Source organism: Nanorana parkeri, unplaced genomic scaffold, assembly GCF_000935625.1.
Source record: "Nanorana parkeri isolate BGI_ZX_2015 unplaced genomic scaffold, ASM93562v1 scaffold132, whole genome shotgun sequence".
In the NCBI taxonomy this organism is placed as follows: Eukaryota; Metazoa; Chordata; class Amphibia; order Anura; family Dicroglossidae; genus Nanorana; species Nanorana parkeri.
In genome coordinates, this window is record NW_017306400.1 from 16,712 (window position 1) to 31,340 (window position 14,629).

The window sequence follows — 14,629 nt, forward strand, 5'->3', positions numbered from 1 at the left end:
CCCGCCCACAGGCCCGCCCACACCGCAGCTTCCGCCCCGCCCACACGCAGCTCCCGCCTACACGCCCGATGGAAGCGGAATATCATCCGCTGACACCGGGACCGGCAACAGCACGCCGCCTTCCGGGACCTCGTCCAGTCCTCCCCCAGCCAGGTAAGACATCCCCCGAAAATAAGACCTAGGTGTCTTTTTTCGTGCAAAAAAAATAAAATAAGACACTGTCTTATTTTCGGGGAAACACGGTAGATAAGGGGGAAAATAGGATTTATGCTCTTAACACAGTATTTTTGTCCTTACTACTTTTCTTGGAGTCAATTGGGGGGCACAGGAATTCAGATAGTCAGGTTATACTGAAGCCTACAGGAAGATTGGACAAAAACTGAATTCCATGAGTCCATGAGAGAGCTGGTGGATTCCATGCAAACTTTTTGGATTAAAAATTATATTTAAGCCCAAGATTGAGCGACTGACCCCATTTGGAACAGCGAGAACATTTGAGTAAAAAAAAAAGCCAACGAAAACGGTCATGGGAACAATGGCAATAACCCCTTGGCTCAAAAGATATGCCAAAGCAGCATGGGAGGTAACAGCACTAGCAATATCCGTGAACTGTCCCAGTCTTAGGAAGGCTCACACCACATCAATAAGAACGGATTATGATGCTCAGACATGGTAAGTCCTCAGAGACTTACCATGGTCCTAGACCTGGAGAGTGCTCTGCAGCTAACAGTACACAAGAGTCTGAAAAGTTCTACAGGCAGAGCCCACTACCTTAAGTTGGCATTCCAGGTGATCTTTGCCCTATGGGTATACTCACAACAAGTGAGTCATCAGAGACTGGGTCACAGCAGAGGTCCAGAGCCGTGGCTGTGGCTCAGAACCTAGAGAACTCTGTGGCTAACAGTACACAAAGGTCTGGAAACAGCCACAAGCAGTGCCCAGTGACTGAAGGCCCCATTCCAGGCAAGCCCCACAACATTCAGTCCAGCCTCCAAAGCATCATCAGAAAACACCGACCAAGTAGCTGCATAAAAAAGACTGGAGCTTATAAGCATGCATATGAAGTCTTGATTGAAGCAAAAAGATCTTAACTACTTCCGGGCCGGCCGTAGTAGCGCTGACTGGCGGAACGGACGGGGGAGAGGCGGGTACAGCTGGCTCTGCCTCTAGATAGGCAGAGCCAGCTGTCACTCACGCAGCTGGGCGGATCCCGTCATCTACGTCGGGATCCGCTCCATGTGCGGCGTCTCAGTATACCGCGAGCTGTAGCTTGCGGTATACTGAGCTTAGGGTAACGGGAGGACGCTAGTTTGTGTCCTCCCGTTACCCTAAGGAGAACTATGGGGAAAAACACTGACCCCATAGTTCTCCTTTAAGAAAAAATAAACATGGGTAAACTTTTCTCATCCTCCTAGGACACTAGCAAAAACCTAGGCATGCTGGAAATGGGAGGGGGTTATACCAGGCATGTCCACGGTATTTGCCAACATCCAATTGCTCCTGTAGGCAGCAGTATAACCCAATCGTCTTAGAATGACAAAATCCTGTGTTCATTCCTAATGAACAGGAATGAAATCCTATCCTGCATCCTTGGGACAGTAATTCAGATACAGACACCAGTTTTTTTTGTTAGTCTGATATTGTGAAGTTAAACCCAGATCATCAGAATTCACTGGTAGGTGGCATTGTTCTTGGAAACAAGTGCAGCACTCTGCAGAAAATTAGGAGTACATTTACTTTATACCCAGCTGCAAATCTAATTGTACACAGCACTTTGAGATTAAGCATATGCACAATACCTCACAGATAATTCAATTTAGAGGTTGCTAAAATGCCAAGACAGCAGAGTAAACCAAAAAGATATATATATATCTATCTATATACACACAGAAAAAAAAAAAGTATAAATAAAGACCTTATTCCTGTGGGAGTTAAAGTTTCATATGGAAACATTTCCTTCAGAATATCCCAGTCTTCTTTTTCTTCAGTAAATGTCTTCTCCACAATCTAAAGAAAAGAAACAAGCAGTTTACAGAAACAACCCATTAACAGCAGAGTCTAGAGCCACTGAAACCCAAATACAAATGTGACTGAAGGAAAACATTACTAGTATCACCCAGTGATCTAAAAGGAAATATCTTCCCTGTTTTTTAGGCGTTACAAACTTTGTTATTTTCAACTGTTTTGTCTTTTTTGGAGTCTCCAAACGGTGCTGTCCAAAGTTGCTGGTTTCCTTCAAAGTGAACAATAATTGTTTATTTGTATGGCAGGATTCCAGCTAAAAATAAAACCTAAGAGAATTAAACAAGCATCACCTCTATCAGGGCAGTGTTTAGAAGATCACTGGAATCTGCACGACCAACAATTTTAATGCCATCGACCTTATTATTAAGGGATTCGGCATCCGTTTGCTGTAGCAAATTCAAATGCTGCAAATGGCACAATAAAAGCAAATATGTTACATGAATCTATATTTAAAGTGTGGCCTGCATAGGTTTCATATTAGCAACCCTAAGGGGGATAGTTTACAGGTGTTTATTCCAAGAAACAAAACAAAAAAAACCCCCAAAAACCTCATCTTTCTCTGTGGCTATAAAACTACAATGATGGTAAGGAAAAACCATATACTGTGAACTTTGTAACAAACCATCGATAAATGTGCAAAATATCTAATCTGTTAAATGTTTCTAGCACACAAATTACCCATCATTTAGGAATATTTACTTTTTCATTGATCAGCTGTTTCTTTGGAGTCCTTCTTAAAAACTCTGATAACTCACTGAATGATCGCAGAGCGCTTGTGTGCTTGAAAGTCTCAGTCACATGAGCAACCTGATGAAATTCAAAATAAGAATATACTGCATTAGCCTATAAATATAGGGAACATTCATACGTTTCCAATTTAAGCAGCATCATCAAAAACCTGTAGGATAATTTAATTCTATTTAAAGACAATATGTATATTTACTGGAGCCTGGTTGCTTGAAGGCCACATGGTTTCTGTTACTGGAAAGGTCTCCGATACTGGATCATCATCATCTGGCAGTAGTTCTGCAGCTACCACCTAATATTTGGGGAAAAAAGTGAGAAAATAAAATAAAAACATTAAGTACTGGTAATTTTAATTAATTAGATTTCCATTACCCTTCCCCAAGGCATGGAAGTAAAATAACTCTGCAATCACCCTTTTACTTGGTGTTCTTCGTACTACTCCTGATGACTCTCTAGAAATAGAGTGTACACGTCCAACCTTTTCAGGCTCCAGTGTCTTCACGGGTTCAAAATTGCCATCTCCAGAAATGTTCTATTTAAGTGTCAAATATATGTGAAGTGAGATGCTTTCCAGTGCAAATTAACTATGAACACACACACACACACACAGTGACTGAGGACACCATCAGTATGTGTTTAATATAAACCAGAAACAGCAAGTCAGTGAAATTATTAGATGGCTCTAAAAAGCAAGCAAGCAAGCAGTAAAAACATAGCAAACCCTTGGTCATAATGAAAGCCAAATACTACTCCCAGTGTGAAACTCAAGAGAAATGAAAAAATATATATATATATATATATAATTTGTTTTACACATAAAAGTGTGGATAATTCCTCAATCTCAGAAACAAAATCATCTGGAAGGAGCCTGTTTTTTCTTTTAACATTTAATTCTGATACCACTTCAGTATCTTCCAGTGTCTGAAAGCAAGACAATAAAGCTGACAAATACGTTGAGGAAAAAGCATGTGTTTTTTTACATAGCCTAAAACTATTCATTTAGGGCAAGGCCTCACGATACCTCAGAACACAGCCAGACTAGAATTCTACCAAGAGACACAATCTGGTCTACGACTCTACACAATGTCTCCAGACAGGTGGTGCTCTGGGAAAGTATGCAGCAGTTTTAATGTGCCAAGTAACTCGCTTGTTGCACCATCCAAACAACATTTTGGAAAATATATTGGCTAAGTGTAGTTTTTTAAGATATACAGTTAGCATTTAAGATATGGTAAATCAACTCAGTCAGCACAAATTAGGCTACAGGGCCACATCTCTGATTCCATAGCTATCTCTAAAAGGCACACGTCAAGGTTGTCCACTTTCCCCACTGCTTTTTGCATTAGCGATAGAACCCATAGCGATTGCGATCCGTGCTAATGTTAATATTAAGGGAGTGAGCTGTGGTAGGCAGGAGCATAAGTGTGCTTTATTTGCGGATGACTTGCTCCTGTTTGTCACATCACCTTTGACCACACTCCCTAATGTCCTGTCATTGTTGACTCAATTTGCTGGGGTATCTGGATTGCGGGTCAATGCATCCAAATCATTGGCTCTTAATATCAATATCCCCCAGGAATTGTGGTCTCGGTTGTCGGAACATTTTGATTTTAATTGGTCCACGGAGGCTTTGCAATATCTAGGGATTAAACTTGCACCTGTCTTTTTACAACTATATAAGAAAAACTATATACCCCTGTTTCACCAACTCCGGGAGGATATGTCTAGATGGGACTCCTGTAATTTGTCATGGCTGGGTCGCATTCATGCACTCAAAATGACGCTGCTCCCCAAGATCCTATATTATTTTCAGGCTCTACCCATAGCTATACATAAGCCAGATCTTTTGAAATTTCAATCTTTAATTATTAAATTTGTTTGGCATGGAAAACATCCTAGACTCTCGAAAAATGTACTGCACCGTTCTAAACGGACAGGAAATTTGGGTGTCCCCAATTTCTTGCAATACTACAAGGCAGCGCGGGTGGCTCAGCTTTCCTCTGTCTATGACCAGGGATACACACCAGATTGGATCCTAATGGAATCTCTCTCTGCCTCGGGTACACCAATTGATGCCTTGAAGTGGATGTCCCTGAGGCAGAGGCCGTTCATTATGGCCCCGACTTTGTCCTGTTCTATGATGGTATGGGACTCATTCCGAAGGGGAGGTGGGTTGGTGTCGCCTCGCACTCCTCTGGCTCCCGTCTTCCACAATCCTAATTTCCCCCCAGGGGGATCTCCTGGAGCGTTCCATTGGTGGCAAGACAAAGGTCTGTACCGCATAGCACAATTCTTTAAAGGTCGCAAGCCACTTACTTTGACCTACTGTCGGGAGGCTTTACACATGCCATCTTCGGAATACTTTCATTACAGACAATTGTTACATTTTTTAGGTTCTTTGAAAACACCTAACGTGATGTCTCCCTTTAGAACAACCTACGAACAGAGGTGTCTTGGAGCTGGGGGCCAGAGGGGGGGGGGGAAGAGTTTCGCTGCTCTATTCCCTCCTGGTAGACTCTGAAAGTAAATTACCCTATATGTTAGCTTGGGAACAAGACCTGGAAAGGGTTATTCCTCTGGAGGTCTGGCATCAATGTTGTTCCCGTGTGTCATCAGGTTTACTTAATATTTCACTAATAGAAGCTAATTATAAGGTTTTATCTAGGTGGTATATGGTCCCTGCCAGACTAGCGAGAATATACCCAGAGGTTTCTCCTCTTTGTTTTAGGGGATGTGCACACTCTGGCACGATATATCACATATGGTGGGAATGCCCCAAATTGAGACCTTTTTGGAACCGGCATTATGCTCTAATATTTAGGGTTACTGGGGTGAGAGTCCCACGAGATCCCCAATATGTGTTGCTGAATTGCCCGATTCCAGGACTGTCTAAAGCTTTGGATAAATTAATTACTTTCTTTCTGTTGGCAGCCAAAATAACCATAGCTAGGGCTTGGAAAACACCAACAATTCCATTCCACTTGGTCAAACAAAAAATGTCGTGGATTATGGTCCATGAGAAACTTCACAGCATCCTCCAAGATAATAAAAAAAAAAGTTTTGAATTGACCTGGACCCCCTGGTTGTTATATACAGAGGTGCTGGAAACCGGGTAATTTTCATTGTACAACTTTTCTGGAATTTTTTTATCTGGGGACTATGTTTAAGTAGATGTTGGGCTATTTGGTCGGGGATGGAGCTACTCTTTTCGGACTCTTAAGCTGTTCTGCTTCCTCTAGTATCCATTTCCTCTTTTTGTCTGTTTTTTTTTTTTCCTTTATGCTCGCATATGTGAGCCGTTTAGTGCATTGATGTTGGACAGAAAGTCTTCTATTGATATAGATATGGAGGAGATCATAACAAATGTCTGCTTCAGACATAGGCAGATCCCTAGGCCAGATATTCCTCTGACTGTTCTGATTTTTGATTTTGGTGATGGGGGATACATTGGCAAGAATAGGTGGACAGATATGTTCTGTTGTACAGAACTATTATATATTGTGTGTATGGCCTCTAGTGATCCCCTCCTACTACTTGATTATGCTAATGTGGAAGAAACTGTAATGCAATTGTATGCTATACTGATTGTGCATCATGTGCTATTTTATTGTTTTATTATACTTTTGGAAAAATAAAATACTTTGAAAGTTAAGATATGGTAAATCAGAATATTAAAGAATGAAAACTATTTTTAGAGCATGATGTTTAAATATATGTTTAGCTACAAATTCATTGGAATCTAGGACTAGTTTTAAAAACTTATGCCAGACTTTGGTTAAGGCACCTTTTTCTTTAAAGTAACACATGGGACAGGAGCTAGCTATAAAGCATTTCTATACACAAATGTAATAATAGCACCATATACAGCATTTAACATTTTTCAAAAATTCAGTTGTACTATCAATATTAGCACGCAAGCCAGATCCAGTGTGCAAAAGACTTTAAACATTCTAACACACCTGTTATCCTGTTATTAAGGGGTGCATTCTACTATGCTGTGGTGTACTTCACCTCTGCTCAGTGTCAGTTATATAAACTTATAGGGCGGCGACTAATTTTCATAATCAATTTGTTTTTCAGTTAAATCGGATAAAAAAACAAATACCATCCTTAAAATAAAACACATAAATGCAGTGTTACAAAGTTTATTTCAGAATAAAACTGCATGCACATTTTTTTGCAATTGCGGTACCGTACGTTCCAGTGCGGGCGATAACACTGCGGGTGGGAGGCGTGTTTGGGGTGTCACTGAAATTAATGGCACTGCAACATACCACCCGCAGCAGAATGTGTAAGGCCGAAAAAGGACTCTTTGAAAAAAAAAAAAACTTTACCACTAATAATTGTATTGTAAACACATGGTGCTTGAATAGCTTCAGCCAGGGAATGACAGCTGCCAGTGGCAAGAACCTGCAGACGGCAGCTGAATGTAAATATAGCAGGGTGTGGGCTATGTCAAATTGCAATAGCCAATAACAGGCTGGCTATTGCACCAGCCCACTGCTTGCTCTCAATCAGCAGAGGAGGGACCTGAAGGAGAAAGTGCAACGGCTAACAGTTTCAGACTGCTGTATTAGCTTAGAAAGAAAATACAGGAAATGGCATATAAAAACAAGATTCCTTATTTCAGCTATTTTGAGCAACTTCTTACTCTGCCAAATTATTATTTATTACAGGTATTTAGAAACTGCCAACTATGGACACAGCACTTTACATACTGAAACCAGAGTACCCGGAGAAAACCCACAGAAGCGTGGGACAACATGCAAACTTCAAGCAAATAGTCAAGAATTGAACAGACTGGTGCCTAGCAGAACTCTCATCATCCCACCACTCTGATGAAATAAAAAGTAAAAAAAAAAAAAAAAAGGGATAGTGCACTTATCTTTTTCACCCACCCAACCCTCCTTCAATATGATTGGATTATACTATATTCTTACTTACTGTAAAACAGTACTATCCATAGATCTGATCGATGCAATCAGCTCATCACAGCATAGCAATTGGCTGAAATTGTCATACCCAATTCAAGTTCTACTGGCATATGTGATCTCCATTCATTTGGAAAGTTAGTCAACATTCAGAAAGCCCGACAGACTTCCATGTGAATTGAAGGTCCCAGAATGCATGTGCATAACAGCACAGAGTCATTCTGAAGACTTCATACAAAGTCTATGCAGTGCTGAGTAAGCTGCAGTAAATATCAGTGCACAGCGGTGCTGCAGATAAACATGTGCTATGCTCAGATTCCTAGTAGAGCAGCAACAATTAAAAGCATTAAGAATGCAAATATTTGTTAAAAAAAAAAAAAAAGCACTATTGTCTAGAAAGGATTATGCCCCTTTGCCTTGCCAAAGATCAGTCAATGATGACCAGTCACAAAAGTGCGTGAAGCCAACTACAGCGCAAATCAAAGACGTGATGTAAAGGACCTTAAAAAGGTGCCACTATACACATGCAGCTCTTTATATTAGATGAAATAACTTTCTATTAAGATGACGAGCAATATTTTTATGTTTACTGTATAAATACTGCACTGACAAAATTCCAGTGCTATAAAAGCTACAAATTTACATTTTCACATTGCCAAATGCCTTTTATAGAAGACAAATTGAGCAATCCTAAGATTGTTGTGAACATACCTCATTTTGCTCCAATCTTCTGGACCGGGATGTGATCCGAGTCTTTGATTTGCCCCTTATTGGTTCTCTTCTCTCAAAAGTAAGGTTGATCTTGGGTTCTAAAATAAAAAAGCAAAAAACAACCATATTTGTAGTTTGAACAAGAAAAAGAAAAAAAAAAAAAAAAGGGAGCGCTACTACCCGGGGATGCTTGTAAAATAATTCCATAAATATTTCCAGATTTGTAGTTTGAGCAGAACTATACTAGAGATGGTGCTGTGCACAATACTGCATTCTCACCTGAATTATTTAACTGCCAAATTTAGCAAACCTCAAAAAGTCTATAGAGATAATTCACTGGAAAAGTGTATAAGGTTTCAGCTTTGCCAATTTATATTTCAAACTCTTATTATTGCAAAAGTAATATGATTTTTGTACTTACCATAAAATCTAAGTCCATTGAGGGACACAGGAATTCAGAAACAGTTGGGTTTTACTGCCACCTTCAGGAGGCTGAGACACTGGCAAACAAATATAAGTCGGCCCCTGCATGACCTCATCTCTGTCCAGCATAAAAGGTAACCAAAGGAGGTGGGGTGGAGAAGCGCAAACAACCTGACGTGGAATGGTGATGGGATGTTGGGAAATATGAAAGTTATACTCACATCTGGGTGAATTCGGAGCCCGGGCAGTGTCAGTGGGAGCAAAAAATTTAACGGCTATGCGTTTCTTTATCAAGCCAGATGTCCGATCAGAAGAGCCTGCACCTCACCACACAGCACCACCTCCCTGAAATCCTCGGTCCCAAGACAACAAAATTCACCCAGATGCCAGTATAACTTTCATATTTCCCAACATCCCATCACCATTCCACGTCAGGTTGTTGGCGCTTCTCCACCCCTCCTCCTTTGGTTACCTTTAGTACAAACGTCGGACACCCGGTCCGCACATTTGAGAAGCAGCAAACCCAATGTCCCCAAAACCCCCCGCAGCTCCTCAGAGCGCTTACTCCTGGACTTTTCTCAACTTTCACAATTCTCTATCCAGCATGCCTCATTTTAGTGGGAAGGCAATACACAGGGCTAACAACAAAATGACTTGAAGTATAATCCACAGTAAAGTAGAAAATTCTTGATTACTCAATTGTCCATTGAGGGACATAGGAATTCAGAAACAGCCGGGATGTTTAGAAGCTGTCCAACTGAGGGGTGTGGAACAGTCACCAACAAGTCTGAGAAGAAGCTTGGAACTTGCAGTACCCAAAGATCTATAAAGCGCAACAATACAGTGCCAAGTCCAACCTCCTAGAACACTAGCAAAAAAACTAAGGCATGCTGGGTAGAGGAGAGGTTACACAGGGGCTTACCAGTGTCCCAACCTCCTCAACGGTTTCTGAATTCCTGTGTGCCTCAATGGACAATGGAGACCATTTCTACTGACTCAACCAACAGGTCTCCACATCCCAGTTCCAAGACACATACCAACTGCTTCAAGCAGTCCTTGACCTCCCAAATCTTTTTAGTCAAAATAGCAACCTTACAGGGTTTCCCAACCAATTCTGTCCTATGACTACTACTTGGCAGGCATGGAAACTAAGCTGCTCAGATGATCAGTGATTGGGGGAAAACCAAAAAACACAGACACACACCAAACACACTAAAGAGAGCATCTGTAGATGCCTATTCGCACAGGTTGCAAAATAAAAACTGTACGAACTAGTTAGGTAAATATATTGGCATAGGAAGGAATAGGGATAAACCACGCAAAGGTTTCCTGATCTAAAACATAAGATATCAACTAAAGGCATACCTTCATTGTCACTGTACTGATCAGGATCAGAATTTCCATTCTGGTTGTTACTGTCCGAGTTTGAGGTATCTGCTACAGGGGTTATGGATGTGACCGGTTGCTCCTTCAACTTCATCAGCCTTTTTTCATAAATCTTCCTAGTAGTAGCTTGAATGAAAAGGAAAAATTAGAAAGCAGCATAACAAGACAAGATAAAAACAAACAGTTTCTTAAAAATAAAGTCATGCATGTCCTTACTTGTAAAAGTAGTAAAAAGTTGTTTTATTTACCCTCACTTGGTGGGTAATACCATGGCCTGCATTTGAACAGTAGTGGCTACACCTGCCTCTTTCAACCAGGGTTCCTCTAGAGCCTTGGTTCTTAACTGGTGGGTCGTGACCCAAAAGTGAGTCGCGATCCCATGTTTAGTGGGTCACTGAATGCCTCCCACTTTTCTAGGCGAGAGGCTCCTCAGCCTTCCCCTAGTGCAGCACTGTCAGTTCTTGCACCAAGCAGCCATTCAAAATATGCTGCCCAGCGCTGTGTGTTGGCTTGAGGTGAGGTGGGCTGGGAGTATGGCCGCGAGGGAGCTCCACCTATACGTGCATTGCTCACAACTCCCTCACCTGTCCTATAGAGGTGCCTGTACCTTATCGACATCACATTCTGGCTCCCGACACCTCTACGGGCACACATGAGAGCTGTACAAGCAATGCACATCTGGATGGAGCTCCATCACAGGACAGCCGCCCACACTAGACCCCAGGTTAAGGATCCACTCCAGTTCTCTTAAGGTAGGGAGACTGGTTGGATCTTAAAAACAAAATACATGTTTTTTTGGAGTGTGTATGTGAGAATGTCTGAGTGTGTGAGATTGTGTCTGTGGTTGTGTGTGGCTGTCAAGTGTTTTTGACAGCCTGTTCACACTAGTACAGTGCATTAATCGCAGTTCCATGCAATCGCACCCATCATGTGTTCTCTTGTGGGAGGTGCGTTGTATTGCCATTCATTTGAATGGCACCCCAAACGCACCTCCCACCCACAGTTTGATCACCTGCACTGGGACTTGCGGTACCGCAATGCTGTGCGTTCCATTGCAGTGTGACTTGGGTCACAACTTAATGACCGACGACAAATGTGGGTCCTGGGGCTAGACAGGTTGAGAACCACTGCACTAGAGGTTCCCTGTGCAATGAGCAATTTCTGACTCTCAGAAGTAACCACTGATACCAATTATCTTTTTTTTTACTTCTGTGTAAGGGAAACATTCTCTACAGTTGCCATCAGTGTAATGGGGTCCTACTAACCACCAATAGAATGTGGCCCTTCTATCAGTGACAGACAATGTAAGGGGGTCCTTTTTCACTGGCTACCAATGTAAGGGGGTCCTAAACTGACCACTAATGTACAGGGGCACTTTTTCAACATTTTGAAAGAATACTACAAAATTTGCACAGTTTAATGTTTTTCATATATTTTTATTGAATAGCTTATAACTTTGTATTTAACAATGAGCACATACTTTAAAGCTGAAGTTTAGTTTCAGGTTTCTGTTAAAACAACAGCAGGGACATGCTTGCCTCTAAAGTAGGGCTGCAACTAATGAGTATTTTCTTAATTGATTAGTTGGACTATTTTTTCTATTGGAGAACTATGAGGTGGGTGAAAATCACTCAGCCTCATAGTTCGAGCAGACGTGTGACAATGAAACTGTCACAGGTCGGCTCAATAGATCGGGAAGTGAGCATACGGTCGCTCGCTCACTTCTCGATCATCTCCCTGCAGAGAGACGTAACTGTCACTCACGGCTCCCTGCAGGGACCCCCCCCCTCCCTGTCCGATCCTCCAGTGCTGACTGGCGGAACGGGAGGGGGCGGATACAGCTGGCTCTGCCTCTAGATAGGCAGAGGCAGCTGTCAATCATGCACCTGGGTGGATCTCGACAGTAATGTCGGGATCCGTCCCGGCTGCGGAGGTCTCAGTATACCGCAAACTGTAGCTCACGATATACTGAGCTTTGGGTCACAGGAGGATGCTAGTTTGTGTCCTCCTGTGACCCTGAGGAGAACTTTGGGGGAAAACACTTACCCCATAGTTCTCCTTTAATCCGATAGGGATAATAAATACCATCCCTAATTTAAAATAAAATACACAAATGCAGTGTTACAAAGTTTACTTCAGAATAAAACTGAATTTGCACAATTTTTCACAATCACACTGCACTGGAAAGCACGGCATTGCGGGCGATCACACTGTGGGTGGGAGGCGCGTTTGGCACTGCAACGCACCTCCCGCAGCAGAATTTGTTGAAAAGACGAAAATACCTTTCTCACCTTTTATAATTGAATTGTATAATAATTGAATAGCTTCAGGGAATGACCGTTGCCAGTGGCAAGTTTCCACAGATAGCAGCTGAATGTAAATACAGCAGGTAGAGGGCTAGTGCAATAGTGAGCCTGCTACTGGCCATTTCAAATTGCAATAGCAAGTTGGCTATTGCACCCACCAAGTGCTTGCTGTGCCCTCCTCCCAGCATGGAGGAGAGAGCTATGGGGTCCAACCAACTAATCGATGAGAATAGCCAACTATTCTCATTATCAATTAGTTGGTGGCAGCCCTACTCTAAAGAAGTGCTTCTGCTGTTAAAAAAAATCCAGTGTTGCTTCCCTTCCCTGCCCATTTCACAGAATTGTCCATTTTTTTCACATAATGCAAACTGCAATGTGAGTTGAGAAAGGGATCCCATCATTCGTCTGGCTTTCCTTTTTCTCCACTCACAGGGGAGGGTGAGCAGTTTCAGATGCTTTAACAGAAGGAGCAGATAAAGTGATATTAAAGTCAAAAGGATTTTAAGCTATTTTAAATGCTGATGAAATCACTTACAATGGATGCTGCTTCTTGATGTTTAAAAGTTTTATCTTCCTGTAGAATCAGCTGGTCCCGACTTGCTGTTTTCGAGTGACTCTTTTCGCAGAGTGCTATGCAGTCATCCTATTGTGTGCTGTAAGCCCATGTGTGTCTCCGCAGACACAGCATATCAATCTACTCTCCTCCTCCCTGTCCACCCTCTCCTCCTAGCTAGTAGATGAACAGTTGCTGTCCTTTGTGATCTTGTACTGGACAGGAAGTTCAGGGAAGCTCCTGCGTACTGGCTTTCTTCCTCTACATTACTAAGGGACTTGGCTGCAAAGCAGAGGTTGGAGGATAGAACCACAGCATGCAGTGGGAAGAAAAAAAAACATTTCCCACTACCAAAATGCGTAAGGGTTTGTCAGATGCTGCAACGCTGGAATGGAGGGGAAGTGGGAGGCAAGAGCTGCTAAATCAGTATTAGGCTCTTCCACTGCAGGGACCTGACTATAGCGATTTTTATTTGCTTACAGGGTCACTTTCAAATATACTTTAGTATTTTTAATACATTCACACAAGCAACTATTTAATAAGTATAAACACTAGTATGACATGATGAATAATGCAAATCACAAGATTTGCTTGGCAGCACTCTCCAATTTCGAGTATAGGGGGCATATTACACCATTTTAAAACACAAAGCAAAGCTACAGCAGAAAATATGTCAAATATAACGGACAAACCATACCCATAATAGGACCAGGTGTTATTCCATATTTAAGTAGTTCCCTTCTCAGAGCATCACTACTGAGTTCTGTCACATCTTGCTCAGTTTTTCCGGACCTCTCTTCTACATTAGGCTTATCAGTTTTCTTTGTTGCTTTCTTTAAAAGGAAACAAAAATAATTGATACAAAAACACAAATACTTATACAGCATGTATATCCCAACTTGAACACTGTCTGCACAAAGTTTGTGTTTCTATTGAACTTTCTAGCTTTACCCCCCCAACCCCAATAGTTTAGACATAATGACATGCTTGGCTTAAACCGCAGGTGACCTTCGCATACACATATTTTACGACTATGTTATGGGCATTAAGAATGAAACCTCTGTAGTCACACACACACCAGGGGTGTGCCGTATAGCCCGAGACATGTAGTTCCGGGCAAGTCGTTTTTTCACTGTTTTAGCCCTGCTACGTACAAGTAGCAGGGCTGGTTTGACTTTTTTTAAAACGAGCGCCGAGAGCGGCGCTGCGAGCAGGGGATGTGCAGTGCCGAGAGCGGCGCTGCGAGCGGGGCGGCGTGGATCGCCGAGAGGCGTAGCCCGGAGCGTGCAGTGCCGAGAGCGGGGCCAGAGTGCTCAAAACGGCGGGCGGGAGCACTGAGAACAGGGGGCGGGAAGAGTTGCGTGGAGAAGTGATGGAGCAGTGACAGGCTCGGTCATCTCCCTCAGCCTCTGTCGGCCGCTGCTCGTTTCTATCACAGGAGTTCTAGCACAGTACTGTGCTAGAACTCCTGTGTTGGAGGTGACAGGGTCAATAAAGAGAACCTGTCACCTCCAAAAGATATCACTGTGTGATCGCAATACAGTTAA

General features: G+C 42.3%; 1 protein-coding gene across 2 annotated transcripts in view; it reads right to left on the bottom strand.

The window, feature by feature from the left end:
• The window catches only part of TMPO (thymopoietin), a 23,655-nt gene that overhangs the window by 1,850 nt on the left and 7,176 nt on the right, over positions 1-14,629 (bottom strand). For both annotated transcript variants that reach the window (XM_018553879.1, XM_018553878.1), the window contains 4 exons: positions 13,780-13,915; positions 10,203-10,349; positions 8,415-8,512; positions 1,916-2,007 (listed from right to left, as the gene is read on the bottom strand). In XM_018553879.1, coding sequence (XP_018409381.1) covers positions 1,916-2,007; positions 8,415-8,512; positions 10,203-10,349; positions 13,780-13,915 — 473 coding nt within the window. The remainder of the gene's footprint in view (positions 1-1,915; positions 2,008-8,414; positions 8,513-10,202; positions 10,350-13,779; positions 13,916-14,629) is intronic.